Source organism: Erythrolamprus reginae, chromosome 3, assembly GCF_031021105.1.
Source record: "Erythrolamprus reginae isolate rEryReg1 chromosome 3, rEryReg1.hap1, whole genome shotgun sequence".
Taxonomy (NCBI): Eukaryota; Metazoa; Chordata; class Lepidosauria; order Squamata; family Dipsadidae; genus Erythrolamprus; species Erythrolamprus reginae.
In genome coordinates, this window is record NC_091952.1 from 258,642,413 (window position 1) to 258,665,917 (window position 23,505).

Consider the following 23,505-nt stretch of genomic DNA (forward strand, 5'->3'; position numbering starts at 1 on the left):
GCTATCTATCTATCTATCTATCATTCAATCAATCAATCTATCTATCATCTATCTATTTATCTATCAATCTATCATCTACCTATCCATCCTTCCTTCCATCCATCCATCCATCCATCGCTATCTGTCATCTGTCTGTCTATATTAATAGCCCTTAGACTTATACATCGCTGTCCCGTGCTTTCCCAGCCCTCTCTAAGTAGTTTACAGAGACTCAGCCTCTTTGCCCCCCACCATCGGGCTCCTCACATGACCCACCTGGAGCCTCCTGAGATTCGATCTGCCAACCTGCTGGCCGCCGGGGAGCAGCAGGAGCCGCCTGCAGGACTGCGCTCCAACCGCTGCGCCACCGAGGCTTTAAAGTTACCTGTCTCAGCCCGAGAGAAACACGGCCTTCCCTAGACTGCCGCCGCCGCCCGAAACGAAGCGCGACTCTCGCCAGTTTGAACGAGAGACGCGCCGCTCGCTTTGACTTGGTCCAGCGGCCAAGGGGCGGGGCTCGGCCGAGACAGAGGCTTCCCGGTTACAAAGCGCATGCGCGGCCGCAGCCAGCTCGCCAACGAGAAACTCGTAGGGCGGAGTGAAGGTCTCTGCGCAGGCGCCGTCCGGTGGGGTGGGCAGGGCAAGGGGCTTCCGGCGCATGCGTCGTGGCTGCTGTGGGCTGAGGTGAGCGCACGTGGTGCCGACGGAGCGGCGCTGACTGACCGGCGGAGGTGCCTCTGGCCCAGGTGAGCACGGGGAAGCCCAGTCTAGCCGGCCGGGCGGGAAGGGCCAAGGCTCCGCCGCGGAGGGACGGCGTGAGGGTCTCCGGGCGGCCTCCCACAGGAGCGGGCGGGGCGCGTTTCCCCCGTTTCCCTCACGGGATTGGCGGGAGCTCTGAGGCGCCGCAACCGGGCTTTGCTCCCCAGGGGCGGAGGGTGGAGGGCGAATCAGAGTCCCTCAGGCGATCGCGGCTCGCTCCGGAATAAGGAGCCGGTCGCAGGGGGAAGAAGCGAGGGCGGGCTCTCAAGGTCGGGGGGAAGGCGGCCGAGATGGGAGGGGGCCCCCGAGGCCTTCTAGGCCAACCCCCTCCTCAGGCAGCAGGCCCTGCAGCACACGGCGGCCCAGGCTCTCCTCCACAACTTCCCGGGACGATGGGTGGATAGATGGATAGATCAAAGGAGATGGAAGGATGGACAGGTAGGTCGATCGACAGATAGAGAAAGATTAGGTAGATGATAAATAGATAGAAAGAAAGACAGACCGATGAATAGATAGACAGACAAACGGATAGATAGAAGATGGGTGGATGGATGGGTAGGTAGGTAGGTAGGTAGATGGACAGACGGATAGATGGATAGGTAGGTAGGTAGGTAGATGATAAATAGATAGAAAGAAAGATAGATAGACAGACAGATAGACAGATGAATAGATAGACAGACAAACGGATAGATAGAAGATGGATGGATGGGTAGGTAGGTAGGTAGATGGACAGACGGATAGATGGATAGGTAGGTTAGGTAGATAGATGATAAATAGATAGAAAGAAAGATAGATAGACAGACAGACAGCTATACAGATGAATAGATAGACAGACAAACGGATAGATAGAAGATGGGTGGATGGATGGGTAGGTAGGTAGGTAGATGGACAGACGGATAGATGGATAGGTAGGTTAGGTAGATAGATGATAAATAGATAGAAAGAAAGATAGATAGACAGACAGACAGATAGACAGATGAATAGATAGAAAGATAAACGGATAGATAGAAGATGGATGGGTAGATAGATAGATAGATAAATAGACAGATGAATAGATAGACAGAAAAACAGATAGATAGAAGATGGATGAATAGATAGATAGATGGACAGACGGATAGATGGATAGAAGATGGATGGATTGATGGATAATTTATTTTATTTAGTTAGTTAGGTTTATAGGCCACCCTACATCATTCATTCAAACTACTGGCCAGAACAGATTATAACTCTCCAGGGCGCCAGGCCTGCTGGTCGAGTTGTATTTCTAAGGCCTTTCAAAAGGCCAGGAGGGGGGGGGCATTGCAAACCTCTGAGGGAAGTGGGTTCCCCTCACAAGGTCAAGAAATGGCTCTTAAGTTCCTTTCTCCGATTCTTCCCCCACAGCCTGGCATTAGAAGCTCTCTGGCATAGAGAACATTGCAACACCGGTTTTGATTTTATAGCATCGGATAATATAAATTTGGGGTATTTGGGCAGAAAGGAGAAATTTCCTGACAGAACAATTAATCACGGGAATGGGTTGCCTCCAGAGGTTTTGGGTGTCCCCCTCACTGGAGGTCTTCAAAAATAGACTGGGCAGCCATCTGTTATATGGCAGGGATGGTTGATAGGTTCGGTATGTATGTTGAGTGATTGGATTGTTGTGGCTTTTTAATAGGATTTTATTGTTTTTATTATTTTAATGTGTTTAGTTTTAATATTAATATTGACTTCTATTGTGTTATATTGTGTTTTATATTGTTGAAAGCTGCCCTGAGTTTCACAGGAGTGGTCAGCATAAAAGTCAAATAAATGAATGGATGGATGGTTGACCATTTTGGCAACAGGTGCCGAAACTGGAGACCAAATACACTGAAGTGCCAGGACCCGGAAGAGAACAGCTGGCCTGTGCCCGTGTGCACCAGATCAGCTTTCTGGTGCGCATATGTCAAAAGGAAGCCAGAAGAGCAGCTGGCAATGGCGCGCATGCCCACAGGGCTCTGCATGCTACTTCTGGCACATGTACCATAGGTGGCCATCAAGATTATATGGCATAGGAAAGGAGTGTCCAACATTGGGAACTTTGCACTTCAGTTCCCAGAATTCCCCAACCAGCATAGCTATGGGAATTCTAAGAATTAGAGTCTATAATAATAATAATAATAATAATAATAATAATAATAATAATAATAATTGTTATTATTATTTATTAGATTTGTATGCCGTCCCTCTCCGAAGACTCGGGGCGGCTCACAACAACGATAAAAACAATATTATAATGACACAAATCTAATATTAAAAAACTAAAAAAAAACCCATCATAATTAAAAACCAAACAGCACATACATACCAAACATAAATTATAATAAGCCTGGGGGAAAGATGTCTCAAATCCCCCATGCCTGGCGGTATAGGTGGGTCTTAAGTAGTTTACGGAAGACAAGGAGGGCGGTGACAGTTCTAATCTCCGGGGGGAGTTGATTCCAGAGGGCCGGGGCCGTCACAGAGAAGGCTCTTACCCTGGGGCCCGCCAGATGACATTGTTTAGTTGACGGGACCCGGAGAAGGCCAACTCTGTGGGACCTTATCGGCCACTGGGATTCGTGCGGTAGCGGGCGGTTCCGGAGGTACTCTGGACCAATGCCATGTAGAGTCATAACATTTTCAGGTTTGGACACCGCGGGCACAGGGCGTCCTACCTGAACAGGGAGTTGGACTAGAAGACACCCAAGGTGCCTTCCAACTCCTGTTCTGTAAGTCTGGCAACCAGCTAATGCTGAGAGGATGACAGTCGCACCATGTCCTTTGGGGGGAGGGGGTCGTGCCGGCTTTATTAGCATTACAGGGTTTGAATTGTGTGCTTTCCGCTCTACAGCCCATTGTCAGGACCATCATGTTTGAAGAAGAAGGAGAAGAGGCAGGCAATCTTCTGACAGACAGCGAGGAAAGTGTCTATTCTGGACTGGAAGATTCTGGAAGTGACAGCCTCACAGAAGAGGAAGAAGGCCAGGATCATGGAGCTGAGGAGAAGTCAAAGGAGAGGCTGCGCTCCAGAAACACTCAGGTAAGTTCATCATCTCAGAGGCTGCTTAAGATGATGCCCTGTTTATGTCAGAGAAGGTCAGCCAGTAAATGGGGGGGGGGGCGTGCACTGTTCCCTCTAAGCTGCACAGCCGCACAGGTGGCAACAAACCTCTGCGCAGCACTTTCCATGATGGGGAACATGCCTCCCTTTGCTTCTAATTATGACGCATGAGCACTCTTGGCTAATTTTGCTCTTTCTCGGCTGCCCTAAAAAGGTGGGTAGTGGGCTCTGGCAGGGGCTTTTTTGACAGAAGGCCATTATTTCCTGCCTTGGTCATACCCGCAGTGGCATTTTTGGACGGTCTGCTAAGTTGTTAGGAGCAGGGGAAAGTGGGGTCCGAGCTCTTTGAATCCAGCACGCTGGTTGTCTGGCTTTGCCCAGGCTTGGCGGGGATCGCTCGGGCAGCCTTCGCGGGGATCCACTGACTCCGCCAAAACTGTTGCTGTCAGCGGGTGTGAGCAAGCGAGTGATCGAGCGAGCGAGCAGCCTTGAAAAGCAAGGGGAGGCAGCCCTTTTCTCTCCCCCCCACCTCACCTCTTTCACCAATGATCCCTTTCCAAGTTAACAAGGGTTGACACCCCCCCCCCGCTTCTTTTAAAGCGAGAAGCTGCTTTTTGTGATTTTTAAGGCAGAAAACGGGTCTGACTGAATTGCTCGCTGATTTCTCCATCCTGGTCCTGCTGTTGTTGGCCTGCATTCGTGTTGTATTCGACCTCCCTTTGTGCATTCCTCACCTTTGCGGATGGAAAAGAGTTTTTATGCAAACCTGTTCAGAAATCTCCATCCGGTTCCTTTAATTAACTTCACAGTCATTGAGAAGGTTTTGAGGGTGTGTGTGTGTGTTGAAGGTCTGATATTCTTGGATGGTGGTGGCTCCCTTTCATGCGTAACTGAAGTGTTTGCAGCAGTGAATCCTCTTTAGGCTTGACACCTGCACACTGTATTAAGAGCTGAGCTCAAAAGCCATGAGCTGATGGAATGGCCAACGGTGTTGTTTTGGTTCACTTGGCTTAGGTGCCTGGTTTCTGTCTCTTAAAGGGGCAAAACCCTTAAGCAGGAAGGTGACAGTGGGTCATTAACTCCATGCAGAGTCACAGAGAGGAATTTCCTGGGAAATTTACAAAGGACTCCTCTCTAAAATAAGGATTTTTTTTTACATGCAGTTCAAATGGCAAATGTAAACAATATATGGAATGTAGAACATTTTTTTACTTAATTTGTGGCGAACATAATTTTACAACATTTTATACAGCCTATTTAATGGGTCCTAGAGAGAGGAAAGTATAACATTCCTTTTTTTTCTCTGTGATCTTTGGAATGTTCCCATGCAGAATGTACAAGTCTATTAATTCTCTATGAAACTGGTAATTCATTAACATTCCTCAGCTGGAGCCACATTCCCTCTCTCTGCTAGCGCCCAGGTGTGTCCCTCCATTGGTTGCCAGATCCTGAAACTGTTGTGTACATAGATCATTATGTTTGCTCGTATTGGGAAAGTAATATTCTGAATTTTTCCACATACTTCAGATATGAAGTTACTGTACTGATTGACTATAACAGCATTTGTGCAGTCAGAAGCAGCCATTGCTGGACTTTATTCTCTTGAAACCTGCCTGCCCAATAGATACTATGAAAATGATTATGGAATTACGATGTTTTCTTCAGAGTTTGCATCTAGAAGAGAATTCCGTGCCCCACTGCACCAAGCCCATGGCGATCCCACAAGCCCCTCATCCATTGGCAGCCAAGGCTTCGGACTGTTGTGGTTCACAAGGGTCGAAATGTACAGCTAATGATAAGACTGGAATAAACATTGTTACGAAGAAAAAGTGCAGCATGAAGTTTAAGCCAGAATAGTTGAGAGAATTGGTAGACACTAAACTGCCGACTTCATCTAGAAAACAATTAACAAAACTGGGTGACATCTTCACTTAGTGTGAAAGTAGTGAAGACGTGGTTTGCCAGATATGCCAGGAAGCTTGTACAGGTGGCGCATTCACCATTAGAAACCAATGTAACAATTGGAAAATCAATTATTTGAAGCATCATATCAATCAGAAAATTCACCTAGATTCGGTCACTAAACTACGATTCCAGAAATCTGGAAGGCTGCAGAGGCTCCTGGCTGAACGTGCGGAAGGCAGAGCGGACGGGAAAGAGGGGCCAGTGCTGATGAAGTCAACATTTTGATTGATAATGCGTTGCTGGCCATAAACATGAGTGTGCCAATATTATCAGTCAAAGACAGGGGTCCCCAAACTTTTTACACAGGGGGCCAGTTCACTGTCCCTCGGACTGTTGGAGGGCCGGACTATAAAAAAACTATGAACAAATCCCTATGCACACTGCACATCCCTTGTTTTAAAGTAAAAAACAAAATGGGAACGTACTTTTTAGAGGGGGGGGGAAGAAGTCTGAAATTCATATATGTTTATTGTTTTGTTTTTAATTTTACTTTGCTAACATCTGATTGGCTATACAAGGTTTTCTTGGTTTATAGAAAAATGTATAAAGAAAGAAGGAAGCAATTTGGCATAAGCTCGTAAGCTCCTTAAAACCCACCTCTGCCGCCAGGCCTGGGGGAACTGAGATACTCTTTCCCCCTAGGCCTCTACAATTTATGCATGGTATGTTTGCTTGTAGGTATGATTGGTTTTAAAATAAGGGTTTTTTAGTTGTAGTATTGGATTTACATGCTGTTTTTATTATTGTTGTTAGCCGCCCCGAGTCTACGGAGAGGGGCGGCATACAAATCCAATAAATAAATAAATAACAATTAATACGTTAGAAATATAATTGGTGTTGCACTTTTTGAAGGAACATTAAGGAGGGAATTTAATTAAAAGAAAAGTATGTACCTGGATGACAACATTAGAAAAAAAAACTTTTGCAACTTTTTTGATGATTGATATTAGTTACTAACAAAATACTGCATTTTGTTCATGGAAAATTAGATGTTATACTGTATTGTTGGAATGTATGTTGAGAGAATTTATTTTTAAAAAGTTTAGCCAAAACAATTTAGCAAAAACTGTCTCTCTCTCTTTCTTTCTCTCTCTCCCTTGCTCTCTTTCTCTCCCTTGCTCTCTCCCTCTCTTGCTCTGTCTCTCATTTTCTCTGTCCCTCTCTTTCTTTCTCTCTCGCTCTCTGTCTGTTGCTTTGTTGCTCTCTCTCTCTCTCTCTCTCTCTCCGTCAGTGGTGGGCACCTGCACTGCCTCTCTCACCTGCTTCCGAGGTGGCACCGATCCAGAGGAAGAAGAGTGCGCTCAGTGGCTCTATTGGTGGCACCGGGGCAAACGCTCCCATTGCCAGCCCGCCATGCGCCTGGGGGGAGGGAGAGAGTCTCTCCCAGCAACCGCAACCGGGAGGCTCGGCTCATGGAGTCCAGCATTTTGGCCCCCAGTGGCCCCCCAGTTGTCCCTGGGGATCCTAAGCAGAAAGAGGAGGCAAGACCCTCCCTTTCCCTTGACCCCCAACAAATGGGACCCCAAGGAACCCTGCCTGCCTCAACCAACACAGAGGTGGCACTTGGACATCCGTTTCAATCACCACTTGTGATACACTTGGCATCCATGAATCTGTCTCATCCTGCCTTGAATCCAGGCTGACAGCTGTCACGATCTCTTCTGGAAGGGAATCCCATCAACCAAGGACCCTCTGGGGGAAGAAATATCTTCCTTTATTTGTCCTCACTTTCTGACCTGTGAGCTTTAGGGAGGGGGCCCTTGTCCTAGTTTTGTGTGATAGAGAAAATTTCTCTCTCCACCTTTTCCATCCCATGCAGGATTTTCTTCCCTGCGATCAAGTCCCCCCTCAAACGCCGGCTTTCAAGGCTGAAGAGACCAAGGCCTTGCAACCTGGTTTCCTAAGGGGGGGGCTCCGTTTCCTTGGTCATTCTTGTGGCCCTTTTTTGCACCTTTTCTATTCTATCCTTCTTGAGGTGTGGTGATCAGGACTTACACAGGACTCCACTTATGGGACCTAAGCAAATTTTCCACGTATATTTCATAGTCACCTGCCTTGTTGTTCTCAAAATGAAGACGTGGTGCCTTTCTCATTGTCCTTCTGTGTTGAGAAGTTATGAGACATCGCGATCATCAGATGCCTCGCTCCCTCGTAGCCAAGTCTCTCGCCTGTGTATAGTTCTTTGCCGTGAAATACCTAGAAGACCTTAGCAACCGGCGTCTTTATCCCCTGTTTTCTAACGTTGGCACTCAATGTAAGGGACGTGAGAGTTCCTGAGCCAAGTGGGAGAGCAGAGAGGTCCCCCTCTTCTCTTGAGTTGACCCATTCTGCACCCCCAAAGGTACCTGGCAGCAGCTTGTTGCTCCCACATGAATGGCAGGTGGAGGACCACCAGCACACACCACCTGTGGACACTTGGACAACGCTCTCTTGCCGATTCACCCAGGTGCAGCTCCTGGGAGATGGTTCCCCCCACCTGACACAGATTCACTCTGGTGCGATTCATCACTTTCATTCAGGAATTTGCACCCTCTATAAAAAAATACCTACGTTTGCAATTTGTACCAGCAAAATCAGCTTGTGCCTCTTTCTGCACTTGACGTTATGTTGTGTGGTTGTCTTAGTTGCGCATCCTGCCTCTTGCAATAGCTGCTCCTGTTAACTCTGAGTCCAAATGGCCCCCGGCCTCTTGTTCCAAAAGGGGAAAGGGAAATAAATCTCTGGTATTAGTAACAAACGTTTACCTCCGCGCACCAAAGCCAGTGAAAGATCCACTCTCCAGATGAGCTTGAATCAAGGTCACACTATTAGCGTGTAGACCTCTATAACCCCCGAGTCTTCGGAGAGGGGCGGCATACAAATCTAATAAACTATAAGTATAAAACTGTAACTCTTCAGGATGCTTTACAACTCTAAGTGATTTTCAGAGTCAGCATATGTGTGTGTGACCCCCCCCCCCAAAACCCCCAAACAATCTGGGTCCTCATTTTACTGACCTGGGAAGGATAGAACCCTGAATCAACCTTGAGTCTCATGGGGATCAGGCTCCTGGCAGTGGGCAGAACTGGCTTGCAATGCTACATTCTGACCTCTGCGCCACCCGTGTGCAGCGTAGGGAAGGAGGCTAAGGGAGTGCTTCGTGCGCTGGTATGCGCTGGCTTTTTCCCTTGTCTTTAGAGCAACGTAATTGGAAACCCAACTGGAGAAACGTTGGAACAAATGTTTTCTCTGTGCATGGAATGATGAGGGGAAACTGGTGCTTTTGAGAGAAGGCCCTAAAAGAGAACATTTGACACCCGTCACTTTTATTATTCTTTACATTTATTTTTTATTAAATTCCTTTCCCCGCCATTTCGCTGCAAGGGGACTCATATCACCGGCAACCCTGACTTTTCCTTCAAGCCTGTCTCATTTTATAGAAGTAGCTTTGTGCAAGGAATTGGGGGCCAACGTTGCTGGGTCAGGCTGTTGTAGACCCCCTTTGTCCCTTTCCCTGACCTTCCTGAGGCTTCTACCTCCTGAGCTTAGCATGATGTGCAATGACAGCAGGGTTATGGGGGGGGGGGGGGTCAGAAAGAGCAGCCAGATTGGGCACCTCCACTCACCTGGGTATACATTCTAAACACATTTTTCTTATGGCATCTGCTGGTAACGTCTGGCTTTGTTGGCTTTACACAAGAGGCAAATCTTTGGGGAAGCCTATCAAAGGTGGGGGAGGGGGAGCTTTTGGGTATTTATAGAACTCTTAGAACGTAGATATTGAAAAAACGTTTCTAACAATGGCTCTCCTGAGTGTAGGATGGAAGGCATTGCAGAGCTCCAAAAACGAAGGGAACCCTGAAACAACACAACGTGACTCCAAGTCAGTCAAACTTCTGTGGAATCAAACTGTCCACTTAGGAAGAAGCAACACGGATTGACCATCCATTTCACCTGCACAGTCCACTTTGTACAGAGGATTCAAGGAGAACATTCCATTTGTTCAGATGGAGGGGGGGGGTCTCTTGGAGGGTCCCCTTTATTTTTGGGGCTTCAGACCGTTCTGGCTCCCTCCTTCCATCCGCTGGGATGTGCCCCAGTGAACATCGGTGCTGGGGGAGCTCCCAAAGGCAAAAGGCTGCTGCTAAGAGGAAAGACAAGCCCTTGTTTTGAGAGGGGTCTGGGGGCCACCACCGCAGCAGAGAGGCCTCCATGCGTTCAGCCCCTGAGCTGCCATGCGCCTGCTCGCTCCCTGCAGCCGTGTGCGGTGCGGAAGGCAGTTTTCAGCACCACTCCGCTCTCTCCCCTCCTGTCCTCTGCAGCTTTGCTGAATCAGCAGTGCTACTGAGCAGTGACCTGACCACCTCACCTGCGACCCCCCCCCCCCCCCCACATGGCCACTGCCCTGAGACTTCTTCCGACTCCTTTCCTGGCACAAGGTTGCACGCTGCTGCCCTCTGGTGGTCTCCGTGCGCACCTTCCTGCCCGGATTTCTCAAGTGGCTGCTTGATGCAAGCAACGGTCCTGCCTGGGCACTAGGAAGCAGCCGTTGAGCTTCAGGGGCCCAAAGAAGGCCTGGTGGTTCGATGGCATCCAGAACGTCTCCCAGAGAGAGAAAACACTGTGGGATTCTTGACCAAAACCTGCATTCACCCGGGCGAGTCAGGCGCTCCGGTACGTGGAGGCAGCCTCCTGGAGAGATGATTGACCCAGCCTGGGAGGACGCTGTGGGGAGACATTAGTGGAGGGACGGTTGTTGATCTGTGGAGCAGGGAAGAGCCTGGCACGGCGCGTCCTGGTTCTCTTCCAAATAACTCGGGAAGCGCTTGGCTCCGAGCGCAGGGCTGGCTGGCACCTGCCTCTCTTCAGAGCACGGTGTCCTCCGAGGGTCCCGAGGGAGCCTGCCGAGCCCTGGACGAGCCAGAGAGAGGCGCCCCGAGCCCTCCGGAGTGGCCCCTGCTGCAAAGGCCCGGCTGGCTGAAGGGGGGTCTTGTGCAGAGCCCCCCGTCTGCCTTGGATGGGCTTGGAGAGGAGGGAGGGAAGCGGAGAGGCAGACACAACCTCCTGGATGCCAAAAGCCTGGGGAAAAAATTACCTCTGATCCGCTTTTTTCAAAGCCTTTCCTGAAGCCCTTTGTTTTTGCTGTAACCCCATCTTCTGCTTGGCCCTGTGCTTTCTGGGCCCCCCGGCCCACGTCCTCCCCTCAGCCAGGAGGGTGGGAGTCAGAGGGGGCACGCGGGGCCGTTCCAGCAGAAGGGGATCACACACTGTTCGGGTCTTTACTGCTCCCAGGAGGGGCGTCTGGTACGGCTGCCTTCCTGGCTCTTCCAGCAAACCCTCTGGCAAGGCCCTCGCCAGGCCGGGTCCCCCCGGAGCGGGGGAAGAGGAGGAGGAGGAGGGGGGCAAATCTCTTTTCCAGCAAAGGAGGATGTGCAGCTTTCCCTGCACCCGCGCACCGGGCCAGGGGGTGGGGGCAGTCTGGGCTGCCAGGCCGTGGGCTGGAGTTTGGCCGGTTGGTGACGGCTGGATCCCGTCCGGTCCCAGCATCCCAGTCTGGAGCACTTCACACGCTAGGCCCTGGGTGATTCTGGAAGAGGCCTTTTGCTGGTCACAGGGTCCCCACGGAGGCAGCCCCCTTCCTGTTTTTCTTGGGGGGGGGGTGTTCTTCGCACAGTCGTAATGGACGGCTGTGGATGGACCAGGCGACCTCCAACGAAAGCGTCTGCAGCGGCCCAAGTGCTCTGCCCTTTGACCTCCCAGTTTCATGTGTGTCTTGGCTTCGGTCCAGCAGCAGCCGTATTTAACGCCCCCGCTTCCAAATAACCAGGCGTCCATCATCTGACCTTGCAGAAGCGAATGCAGAGTGAAGCATCGTTGTCAGGGCCTCCTCTCACAATCCGCTTTCTTGCAAAACACGAGAAGGAACCTGGCCGCCTTTTCTCAGGCCAACAAATCTTAGTGCAAGGCCAAAGTTTTGGAAGTTTGTAGCTCACATCACTTACACGTTCGGACTGCAGGGAGGAGAAATGGCAATTTTGCAGAGTGCCTGGGAAACGGGGTTATCAGTAGGTTATTGAGTAGCCAGTCTGATGTGCAGAAAACCACATCACAATGTGTTTGTTGAAGTCCTGTCAGTTTAGCCTCCCCTCCCTCAGTTGTGATGAGGCTGAAATGTTCTGATATGTATTTGCCTTGTTTAGAGCAGTGATTCTCAACCATGGACGTTTGGAGACGTGCGGACTTCAACTCCCCTGGTTGGGGAATTCTGGGAGTTGAAGTCCACACATCTTCAAACAGCCAAGGTTGAGAAACACTGGTTTAGAGCAAAGCGTCCAGCCTTGGCAACATTACTCTCTACATGGGGCGACCTTTGAAAAGTGTTCAGAAACTTCAGACCGTGCAGAATGCAGCTGCGAGAGCAGTCATGGGCTTCCCCAAATATGCCCATGTCACACCAACACTCCGCAGTCTGCATTGGTTGCCGATCAGTTTCCGGTCGCAATTCAAAGTGTTGGTCTTGACCTATAAAGCCCTTCATGGCATCGGATCAGAATATCTCCGGGACTGCCTCCTGCCGCACAAATCCCAGCGACCGGTTATGTCTCACAGAGTTGGCGTTCTCCGGGTCCCGTGGACCAAACAATGTCATTTGGTGGGACCCAGGAGAAGAGCCTTCTCTGTGGCGGCCCCGACCCTCTGGAACCAGCTCCCCCCGGAGATTAGAACTGCCCCCACCCTCCTTGCCTTTCGTAAAGTTCTTAAGACCCATCTCTGCTGTCAGGCATGGGGGAACTGAGACATCTCCCCCCCCGGGCCTATACAGTTTATGCATGGAATGTTTGTGTGTATGTTTGCTTTTAATAATGGGGGTTTTAGCGTTTTTTAAATGATTAGATTTGTTCTTACATTGTTCTTGTTATTGTTGTGAGCCGCCCTGAGTCTACGGAGAGGGGCAGCATACAAATCTAATAAATAATAATAATAATAATAATAATAATAATAATAATGACTTGGGGCCTTCAACTTTCAGAATTCCCAGCCCCCCTTGGGAGTTGAAGCCCACAAGCCTTAAAGTTGCCTTGATATCAAATGCCCATCAGTCCATTCTCGCCTTTTCTTCTGACCCCCCCCCCCCCAGCCTTTAAAACCTAGACTGGTCTTGGCTCCCTTTCACATTGGCTGGACTGAGCAGCATCCGTGTCTTTGGGTGGCCCAGGTTGGACTCTAGTGGGGGGATGACCTGGGGGCTGGAGATCAGATGAAAGGCAGAGGGGTCCACAGCTGCTTCAGGGAGCACGGGAGGAACTTAGAGAGGATCCCCTCTAATGCGTCAGGCCCCAACAGCAGGAGGTGCGCACTTGCAGCCTTGCACGATGCTGCTGCTGTGAGTGGAGCCTCGGAGTCGAGTAGAATGAGCTCATCTGGTCCTGTTTCCTGTCTGGCTCACCTGGCGGGGAAAGAGGGGAGGGCGGCTGCTCTTTCTTTCTCTCCCCCCCCCCCGTCCGTCTTTCATGATGATGGATCCTTCCAGCCGGGAGAACCCCTGGGCGGCCTTGGCCAACAGCTGGAGAGGGCTTGGCAGGCGCGTCTGGCTTCCTGGGGTCAGCCGAGACAAGGGTGTGAGTGTGAGTGTGTGTGGCAGCTGCTCCTTGGTGCTACAAAGGGATTACAGGTAGTCCACAACTTATACAACAGTCCAGAGTTACAACAGCATTGAAAACAGTGGCTGTGGCAGCAACCCCCCCCCCCCATGGTCATGTGATCAAAAGCCAGACACCTGTCAATTGAATCCCATTTACTATGACGATTGCAGAGTCCCAGGGTCACGCCTGTGCCGGGGGTTGGTCTAGAAGACCTCCACGGCCCCTTCCCACTCTGTTGTTTTCTTATGTGATCCCCTTTTGATGAGCAAAGTCACTAGGGAAGTCACACTTGCTTAACAACAATTGTTGTGAGCCGCCCCAAGTCTGTGCAGAGGGGCTGCATACAAATCTAATAAATAAAAAAGTAAAAAACCCACGTCACTAACTTAACAACTGTGGCAAGAAAGATTGTAAAATTGGGCAGAATTCACCTAACAATTGTCTTGCTTAGTAATAGGAATGATTGGTTTTAAATATTAAGGGGTTTTAGGGTATAACGTATGTCTAGATAGCATAGGTAGTATTGAAATTTTAATGTATTGTTATATTGGATTTCTTTATATTCTGTATTTGTCTATTGTGAGTCGCCCTGAGTCCCAGGAGAAGGGGGGGGGGCATAGAAATATGAATGAATGAACAAATAAATAAATAAATTGTGTTCGTAAGTCGAGGACTAACTGTACTTGTGTCTGGAGAGGAGAGGAGCAATGAATGGGGGCTAAACTTTTCTGGGCAAAAAGGGAGCACCCCCTTTTTAAAGTCCGGTTCCACAATCTCATAGATGTCAAATAGTTTGGCTGTTGCTTATTCTTCCGAGCTTCCCACTGGTGCTGGAGCCCCCTCCTCAGGGAAGCTCTCTCTCTACCGGGACGTATCGGGGGCATTGCCTTCCAAGAACAAGTTATGTGTTGTTCTTAATCTGTATGTCAACTTTTAACTGAGGCTAAGGGAGATTCCAGAACAAACCCTCTTGGGAAAAGGTTTAATAAGGAATCGCCCTGAATATTTCCAGCCTCAGAAGGAGACAAAGAGAGGGCTGAGCCCAAAGGGAGGGGACCTATGGCCCGGGTGGCACAGGTGGCCTCGCTCAGCTCCAACAGAGGCTCTGGGAGGGCAGTTTTGGCTTCAACCTCTGGGGTGGGGGGCATTTTTACCCTCCCCCAACTCCAGGGAAGCCTTTGGAGCCTGGGGAGGGCGAAACACGAGCCCACTGGGCCCACCAGACGTTGGAAAACAGGCCGTTTCCAGGCTAAAGAGGGCCTCCGGTGGGGTGGGGGGAGCTGTTTTCCCCCTCCCCAGGCATTGAATGATGGGTGTGGGCACTCGGGCACCTGCAGTAGCACAGACACAAACTCTTCCGGCACCCGAGGGAAAGAAAGGTTCGCCATCACTGACTCTGGGGAACCCGGCCTGGTTTAAGCAGTGGCTCCACAGCCCAGGTTCCCAACGCAGGGCTCCTTAGTGGACCTTTGGTCTCTCTCTGCGTGAGTAGTTCACCTTTTGAATAATAAGACTTATATGTCGTGGGGTGGGGAGGCCTCAGGACTTTAGAGATGCTTAGGTGGGGCATGGCCAGAAAAAGTTTGGGAACCCCTGCTCTACACCGTGAGGGGGCCATTACGCACTTGCAACTCTGTGGGTCTGAGGGGACCCCCCGAAGCCCCCTTGAAATCTTAGCAAAAGTGAAGAATGTGCTCAGTTCTATAGGTGGTGGACCCCTGTCACCAGGAAACAACTGAAAAAAATGAGTAGATTGCCGACTCCCTCTGTCATAGTTTACATAACTTCTTAGGTTTTGCTTCACCGAGTGCGGCTGTGCTGGCACTAACGCGGACAACGGTGTAATTTCTGTGCCTCCTCCCCAAATCCTGCCGCTTCTCCCACTCGCTTGGGGGGTTGATGGCAGAGGGGGCCCAGCAGGCCGGCTTTCCCTCTTGCGGCCATTGTCCGAGGGGCTGGGGTGGAGGGTCTGTGCTTTCCCACTCCCTGGCCCTCTGCTGGCTGTGGGCGGCTGCAGTTGGAGCTGGCACCTGGGCCTGGGGGACGGCCAGGACGTGGGCCGCGATAGGTGCTGCAGCGGTTTTTGGGCCCATCCCACCGTCCCTGGGGGATTCCTCCTGTGCGATGCTTGTGGCTCTTCTGCAGAGGCCGCGAGGGGTCACCGCGCACACGCTAACTCTTCCTGTCGTCCTGTTTTGCAGGCTGGAGAAGCCGCGGAGCCGTCTCCTAAAATCAGGAGCCCAGCGGCGGATCAACAAGAGCCTCCCTTGCCGGACGAGTACCAGGAAGACAGCTCCGATGAGGAGGAGGTAAGAGTGTCTCCACTCCTGGTTGTGGTCAAGCAGCGGTGGCGCCTCTCTCTGCCTGGGCGAAGTGAGTCCAGGCCACTCGGCCAATGGTCTGCAGGCTGCCGGGTGAGGCTAAGGCCTGGTCGCGTTGCCCCCCTGCCCTGGACCCAGGGAGGCTGGGCAGCCGGCCTTTGCTTCCCAGGGCAGGGCGTCTGGCTGAGCCTCTCCTCGTTGTCCCTGATCCCCCGGCGGCTGTCAAACTGCCCCTTAGGGTGTCCTGGAGGAGCTGTGGGGATTGGGGGGGAAGGTGCCCCTGTTACAGCGGCCAGAGAGTGACCCCTACGGGCAGCCCTTCCCTTACAACGGGTCGTTTAGCCACCGTTCTGAGTTGCAAGGGCTCTGAAAAAAGTGACTTACAACTACAGCCTGAGATCAAACTGCAGACCCTTGGCAACGGGCCCAGAGTTATGACGGGGTCACCTGACCCCCTTTTGGGACAATCAAAGTCAGTGCGGGAGCCGGATTCGATTAGTGACCAGGTTGTAGCTGAACTGCAGGGATTCACCTAGCGACTGTGTGTGTGTGTGTGTGTGTGTGTGTGTGTGTGTGTGTGTGTACCCTCTTAGACCGGCCATGGGGTTGTCCGGGGGGGGGGGGGGGGAACATCGGCCTGGGGTTGCTGAGCGCTGGCACTGGCCTTCTTGACCCAGCAGAAGCCAAGATGGGGGAGCGATTAGTCTGGGAGGGAGGTTGGGAGCCTCGCGCAATGTAGGGGGCTGCCAAATGCGCCTGCACACAAATGTCTTGAGCACAACCCCAGCCTGCAGCGCTTTCATGCTGGAGTCCAAGGCCTCTTCCAGGGCCCCAGTGGTGGGGAGGGAGGAGGCGGTTCAAGAGCGGTTGACATCCGAGCGGCTTCCGGGGGCTTTGCTCCTGCCTGCTGGAATTGCGCTTATCGGCCTCCCAAGGCCCTGCTCCCCCTCCCCGTTGTTGTCCGGGTCGTATGCTTGGCGCTCTGAGCTTCTGGCTGCCTTGTGTCCCTGGGGTCAGAGGTTGCCTCAGACCTTTATAACTTAGCCGTCAAATGGCTTGCATAGAGGCAGCCCTGGCCGTGCCTGCCTGTCGGATTCCTGATGGGCGGTCCAGTTGCAAGAGGGAGGGAGGGGATCAGAAATGGGGCTGGCGGAGAGGCTCTAGGGCACCCTCCAGGTGTGGGAAGCAGGGCCTTGCAGATGGAGGCTGATAGGCAGTTGAGCCTTTGCACTGACCCTCTGCTTCCCGGGGAGCAATTGGGGATTTGTTCTCCTAGGGCTGGAGGTTGGCCAGAGTCTGCAGTTGCCACCCTCGCCCTCCCTCGCCGTTTGCCCCCTCTGGCCCCCAGGGGATTCTGCTCCTCCCACCCTCATCCCTGGGGGCCCTGCTTCCTGTGCCCGCGCAGCTGCCCAGACCGGTTTCCAGATGTGGTGGCAGGCGGTGGAGCTTTGCAGTGAAGTCATGGGTTGAGGAGGAGAAGCCCTTCCAGCTTGGCAGCCTGGCCTCCCCCCCCTCCCTCCCCCCCCAAGGCCAGCCTGTCCAGCTGGTTGGTGGTTTGTCCAGCAGGGCCGCCAAGGGTTATCAACCCAGGGAGCAGCCAGGGGGGCTGGCAAGGGTCCTTGTGGCTGGGAATTGGAGACAGGGCAGGGTCCCTAGTGCCAGGCCCCTGCCCCCCATGGGCTTTCGGGCTGTGTCCACATGGGTATGGAAGGGGACCAGAGGGTCTGACCAGTTCTGGAGAACCAGTAGCAGACACTGTGAGTAGATCGGAGAAGGGGCAAATGCTGCTCCTGGCCGGCCCTTCCCCCGCCTGCTCTCTGCCTCCCAAGTCCCAGCGGGTGGGGAGGAAGTGGGGGGGTTCAGGAACCTTTTGCAAAACCTGTTGGGAGGTTTTATAAACCCACCTTTGCCGTCAGCCCTGGGGCCCCTGACACTCTGCTCTGCCCGAAACGGTGTGGTTGGGGCGGGGTGATGAGTTGTATTGATGGACAGGCCTGTCTGTTAGGTGGGTTGCATGTAGGCTTGTGTCCTGGGATTTTATGGTTCATGATTTCAGCTTAACTGTCATATTGACTTCTTCCTATTGTATGGTTTTATATTGTGGTCAGCTGCCCTATGGGACTGGGCGGCACAGAAGTCAAAGGAACAAATAAATAAATAAAGTCGGTTGAATGGTTTTAAATGTTTTGGGTTTTTAAGATTAGGTTTAAATGTTTGGATTTCATAGCCTATTTTGTATTCTTTTTATGCTGTAAGTCGCCCCGAGTCCCCTGGAGAAACAAGCCTTCCCCTGCCACGCCCACCAAGCCACGCCCACCAAGTCACGCCCACAGAACCGGTAGTAAAAAAAAGGAAACCCCCCTCTCCCCCCCTTGATGGGAGGTAATGCCAAGAAGGCAGGCTTCGGGTGTGAAAAGGCCCCGTGGAGGGAGAGGAGGGGGCTCCGGGGTGGCTGCAGGCTCTTCCTTTCCTCCCGGACCCTCTGCTCCCCCGGCCTCTTAAAAGGGGAGGCAAGTGGGGAGAGGGAAGGGAGGGGCCTGCGTTGGGTCACACGGCAGCTTTCTCGGCCTGACCCTGGTGGGAGGCAGCCCCTTTCCCTGGGGGGCCTGGCTCAGTTCCTCCTCCCCTCCCACTTGGGGGGCTTTGGAAACACTTGGCGACACCCAGTGGGGCAGACTAAGCACCCCCTTCCCCTGGCCCTCTGCCCGGCCCCTGCCCCAGCGTGGCTCTTGACGGGCTCTCCACAGCCTCTCGTGCCCCTGCCCCACCTGGGGGAGGCCGGGCAGGTGCCTCAGGTGGCGCACGGGCGGAAGGGCTGCGGCCTTCTCTCCCCCTGCCCCGAATGGGCCGAGCAAGGCCTCCCCCCCCTTCCTTCCTTCCTTCCTTCAGCCGCTGCAGATGAATGGGCAGGAGCTGGGGGGCTTCTCCTTGCTCCCACAATGACTCTTCCATATGTCAGCGGAGGAGAAAACCCCCTCGCCTGCCCCCCCCCTCTTGAGGGCTCCTCTGTGATCCAAGGCCCCTCCCGGCCCTGGCCTGGCAGGCAGCTGACTGGGAGGGAGGGAGGGGGGGCAGCTCTTCCAGGAGCAGGGGCTGTGAGGAGTCGCCTGGCCAGGGTCCCCCAATGCATCGCCCAGATCTTTTCATCTCCTTTTTCCCTAAGAGATTATTATAGTCTGGTCTGCGGAATTTATAATCAATTAGGAATAAGTTATCACTAAAATGACTGGAAGTGTTTTAAGTTGCCAACTGAACAAAAAACCTCTGTTCCAGTAATCTCGCACTACTAACCAGAGCATACAAGACTTTAGCCAGACCAATCCTCAAGTACAGCTCCACATTTTGGACATAAACACTCTAGAAAATGTCCAGAGATACTTTAGGAGAAGAGCCGTCCACTCCTCCACTTGCAACAGAATCCCTTACGCAACTAGACTCACAATCCCAGGCTTAGAAAGCTTAGAACTACATTGCCTTAAACACCACTTAAGCAGAGCCCATAATATCATCTGCTGCAACGTCCTTCCTGTCAACGGCTACTTCAGCTTCAACCACAACAACACACGAGCACACAACAGATACAAACTCAAAGTAAACTGCACCAAATTCGACTGCAGCAAATACAACTTTAGCAACCGAGTATTTGATCCATGGAACTCACTTCCAGACTCTGTAGTATCACCACCTGACCCCCAAAACTTTACCCTTTTAAACTCTCCACTGTTGACCCCTCCTGATTCCTCAGAGGTCAGTGAGGGGCGTGCATAAGTGCACCAGCAAGCCTTCCGTCCCCTGGCCTCATGTTTCCTTCTTACGAGTATCATGTCCCTCAACATGGTTATATCTCTCTAGACCACCGATAGGTGCTTGACAAAACCAACCAACAAAACAAATAGAATAAAGAAACCTGGTGGGGGCTCTGCCGTCCCCTCTCCTCTTCTGTGTGCTTAGAGGCTGGGGAACCTTGGGGGTTTTATTGGATTCGAGCTTGCAGAGTCTTAGGGGTTCTTAGCTGAGCTGCTAGCCTCTCGAAGGCTCCACAGGGCCGGGTGGGTGTGGTGGTGGGGACTCTTTGGGCCTAGGACAGGGGTGGGCAAGGCTGGCTCTTCTAGGGCATGTGGACTTCAACTCCCAGAATTCCTGAACTTGCGTGATCGGCTCAGGGATCCTGGGAGTCAAAGTCCACAAGGTATACAAGAGCGAACTTTGCCTACCCCTGGTCTATAGGGGACCCACCGAGGAGGAGGCTGCTGCTGTGCCCGGGAGAGTCCCAGTGAGCATGAAACTGGTGGTGTGGTGCCCCCTACAGGCTAGTAGTTAATGCAGCGTCTGGAATCATTTGAATTGTACCTAAAACCACCTGGTCTTGTTTTTGGATTTGGGAAAAAGTGGCCCCCTGGGAGCCTGCCCTTCTCCTCCCTCCAGGGGATTTCGACAAAGGGTCAGCCTGGAGGGGGGGGGCTGCAGGGGAGGGAGGACTGGACCAGGAAGGTCTCGCTAAAAGCAGAGGAAAAGAACCAGCTTCCCAGTCCCAGCCCCCACCCCGCCACAGGCTCGAGGCCACAGATCGCTGGAGGAGAAAGCCTGGCCCCCTCAGGAATAGGGCTGCCCCCCCCCCGGCCGGCTCCCCAGGATGCTGGAGCAGTTGGGCACAGGTGTGGGGGGGGGGGGGCTGCCTTTTAAATATGCGTTTCTGTTTTGGCTCTTCTGGCTGCCTTAATTTTTCTGACCCTTTGCGCAGGAAAGTGCCCCTTTCTCGAGGGCTGGCCGCAGAGTTCCAGAGGGGGGGCCTCAAAGGGACGGGGGTGGGGTTGAAGATGGATGGTCACCCTGTCGACGTCCAGGCTTCCCTAGCCTTGCAAATGGGAAACCCAGCAGGGCCGAATGGGCGCAGCCAAGACAGCCACGTCCCCCTTTTTGAAAAGGGCCCCCAAAAGGTCAGCTGGCTGAATTGGGACCAAGGAAAAACACACTCAGGCCGCTGGAGGAGGAACAGCAGCAAGAGTTCCACAGAGGGGTCATTCTTTGTCAAGTGGACCAGGTGAAATTGGTGCCTCGTTTAAAAAGAAACCATGACAAAAACAACAGACGTGGCAGGGAAAACGTGGCCTCTTTAAGGGAAGGAAACTGAAGGTGGCTGAAGTTGGGAAAAGAGGGAGCTCGGCTTCATCGCCTTCGGTCCCCTCCCTTAGGAAGAGCAGGGCCTTTCCCATCGCTCTCTTTCACCGTAATATGGGTTTTTGTTATTGTTGTGAGCCGCCCTGAGTCTTTGGAGAGGGGCAGCTTACAAATATAATACATTATTATTATTATTATTCCTCACCTTCCGTCATCTTCATTTTTGTTTCACTAGAAAGGGCACGTTTTTTCCTATCACATATGTTGTTTTTGTTTTGTTTTTTGGGGGGGGGGGGGTTGTTTGTGATGGTTTCTTTTCAAATAAGGCACCAATTTCCCCTGGTCCACTTGACAAAGAATGACCCAGAGGTGAATCCTGCCTCACCTGCCGGCCAGAGTATTTTGGGAAGGTCAGCAGGTACCGCTCAGGATTTTCCAGTTCCTTACCAGGAATTGTTCCCTGGTTAAAAAACAGGATGAATAGGTGGTTTTCTCGGTGGGGTGGTCGGGGTTTTTGTTTTTGTCCAACAAGACACCCCCCCCCCCTTTTGCCTGCCAGCTGTCGGAACCGCTGCACTTCAGATTCCGAGCTGCTCTTCTGGCGACGGGCAAAGAAACATTTGGTGCATTCTTGGCCAGACGTGTGCGCCCCCTTCCTCCCAGGAGCTCAGGCCCTTTGCCCCCTTATCCCACCCGTCTTCCCCAACCACAGTCCCCTGGGGAGAGGGTGGGGGCCGAGGACTGGAGGGCAGGAGGGAAAGTTTGCTCAGAATCCCCAGTTCTGGCCATTCAGGTTGTTTGTTTTGTTTTAATTTTATATTTATTTTATTTTATTTTATTATTATTTTATTTTCCTTCTATACTGCCCAACTCCCTAGGGGCTCAGAGAGCAGGATTTAGAGCAGGGGTCTCAAACCGGGGCCACTTTAAGACTTGTGGACTTCAACTCCCAGAATTCCTCAGCCAGAATTCTGCATCCCAACATGGAAGGTTTGGGCTGTATTCTGCAAGCTATTCCCCCCCCCCCCCCCCCAAACTCCCACCACCACCACCAATTCCGGAGCCCTTGCAGCCTCCAAGCTGCCTGAGAAGGTAGGATCCTGGACTGGGAGGAACCTCGGAGGTCTTCTAGTCCCACCCACTGCCTCTAAGGCAGGGGACCCTACACCACCCTCGACCCCAGGCTGCCCAGTCTCCTCTGGAGAGTCTTCAGCGACGGAGGCCAGCCATTCCACAGGCTCTTTTCTGCTCAGCTCCTGGCTGGACCTTTGACCACCTTCTGCCCATTGGAGAGTCAGCCGAGCCTCACCAGCACCGGGAGACCGCTCTTGTGCCTCCCTCCTTCCCACTAGGCCAGGCCCCCCTGGTTCACCCTGGAGCTCAGCCTCCGGGCCCCTTGTGACCTGGCTGCCTTGTTCTGTGTTGAGAGCTGCTGCCCTCCCAGAGAGAGAGCGATGGGGCCTGTGGGCATTAAGGGGCGCTGGGCTCCTGCTGGAGGAGAGAGAGAGAGCCTGCTGGTCAGTATGCTACCCCCCATGGCCAGGGAGGGCAGGCTGAGGACCGTTGGGGGCTCTCCTGGAAGACACTTGGAGTGGGTGGGGTGGGGGCCCTGGAGAAAGAGGGAAGGGGCCACTTGGCCTGCTTCCCCCCCCCCCCCAATCCCAAGGCAGAGTCTTGAAATCCTTGCACGGAAGCGCATTGATGTGGAGGGGAGGGAGGGGGCTGACGGGGAGAATGTCTTGATCCTGGAAAAAATGACATCAGTGAATAGCTCACACCGATCGTCTTTCTCTGACCCAGAAAGGGAGAGAAACCCACAGCAGCTTTGAGGGGGAGAGTGGAAAATTCCCCCCATTTGTTTTCCCCCTCTGCGTCTTGGGTCCGTCTCAGCTTACAGGCTGCCCGTTTGGAAAGACCGGCTGCCTCCCTTTCAGAGGGGTCTGCGGGGACCCTGCCTTCCCTGCTGCCGGAACCAGGGGGAGAGGAAGTGCCATCTCACCAGCTGCGTCCGGCATTCTCTCTCTGGCGGAGGTGTCCAGCCTTTACCTGCCCTTTTGGCCTTGCCCCATTGGAAGTCCCTGTGTGTCCAGGGTCTGTGTGGCCTGAGTCTCAAGGCCGAGACTTGGCGTCTCTTCTGACTCTGCACCCGCTGAGGAAGCCCAGGCGCACGTGGGCCACTCGCCCGGAGGCCTTGCGCGTTGAGGACAGAAGTCAGGTCATGGTCTGGCTGAGAGCAGGAGCATTTTCCTTCCCGGGGTCCCCAGTCGCTTAGCCTAAATTGACGGGGTCTCCCCACCCCCACCCACCCCCCAATCTCCCCCTCTCACTGGCGTCCGATTTGGAGTTCCCCTTTCTCAGCTGGCCAGACCCCCTGCGGGACAGCCAGGGCCGAGCGGCTCTCGAATCCCGAAGAGCGGTGAGCGTTTGTGGCTCTAGGAACTCCTCTGGGGAGAGGGTCCAAGCGTCCAGGGGAAGGCCGTGGGGGTAGCTGCCCCTCCAGTCATGTCGGGAGCTTAATTTTTCTTCTGTTTTTCCTCAGTTCTGCTGCTTTAAGTATCAAATTGCAAATTGGGGAACGGTTTTCGTTTAACAACGGGAAATTATTTTTCCCAAAGGAGCCAGACGACCATGGGCCACTTTGAGGAGAGGTGCCACTTCTGTACCTGACAAGGCCCAA

General features: G+C 52.7%; 1 protein-coding gene across 1 annotated transcript in view; it reads left to right on the plus strand.

Annotated features, from left to right (window-relative positions):
• Positions 1-594: 594 nt before the first annotated feature.
• BOP1 (BOP1 ribosomal biogenesis factor) overlaps positions 595-23,505 on the plus strand; it is a 60,247-nt gene continuing 37,336 nt past the window's right edge. The window contains exons 1-3 of the mRNA XM_070748466.1: positions 595-725; positions 3,593-3,781; positions 15,591-15,698. Of these exons, the coding sequence (XP_070604567.1) occupies positions 3,611-3,781; positions 15,591-15,698 (279 nt within the window). The 5' untranslated portion in view covers positions 595-725; positions 3,593-3,610. The remainder of the gene's footprint in view (positions 726-3,592; positions 3,782-15,590; positions 15,699-23,505) is intronic.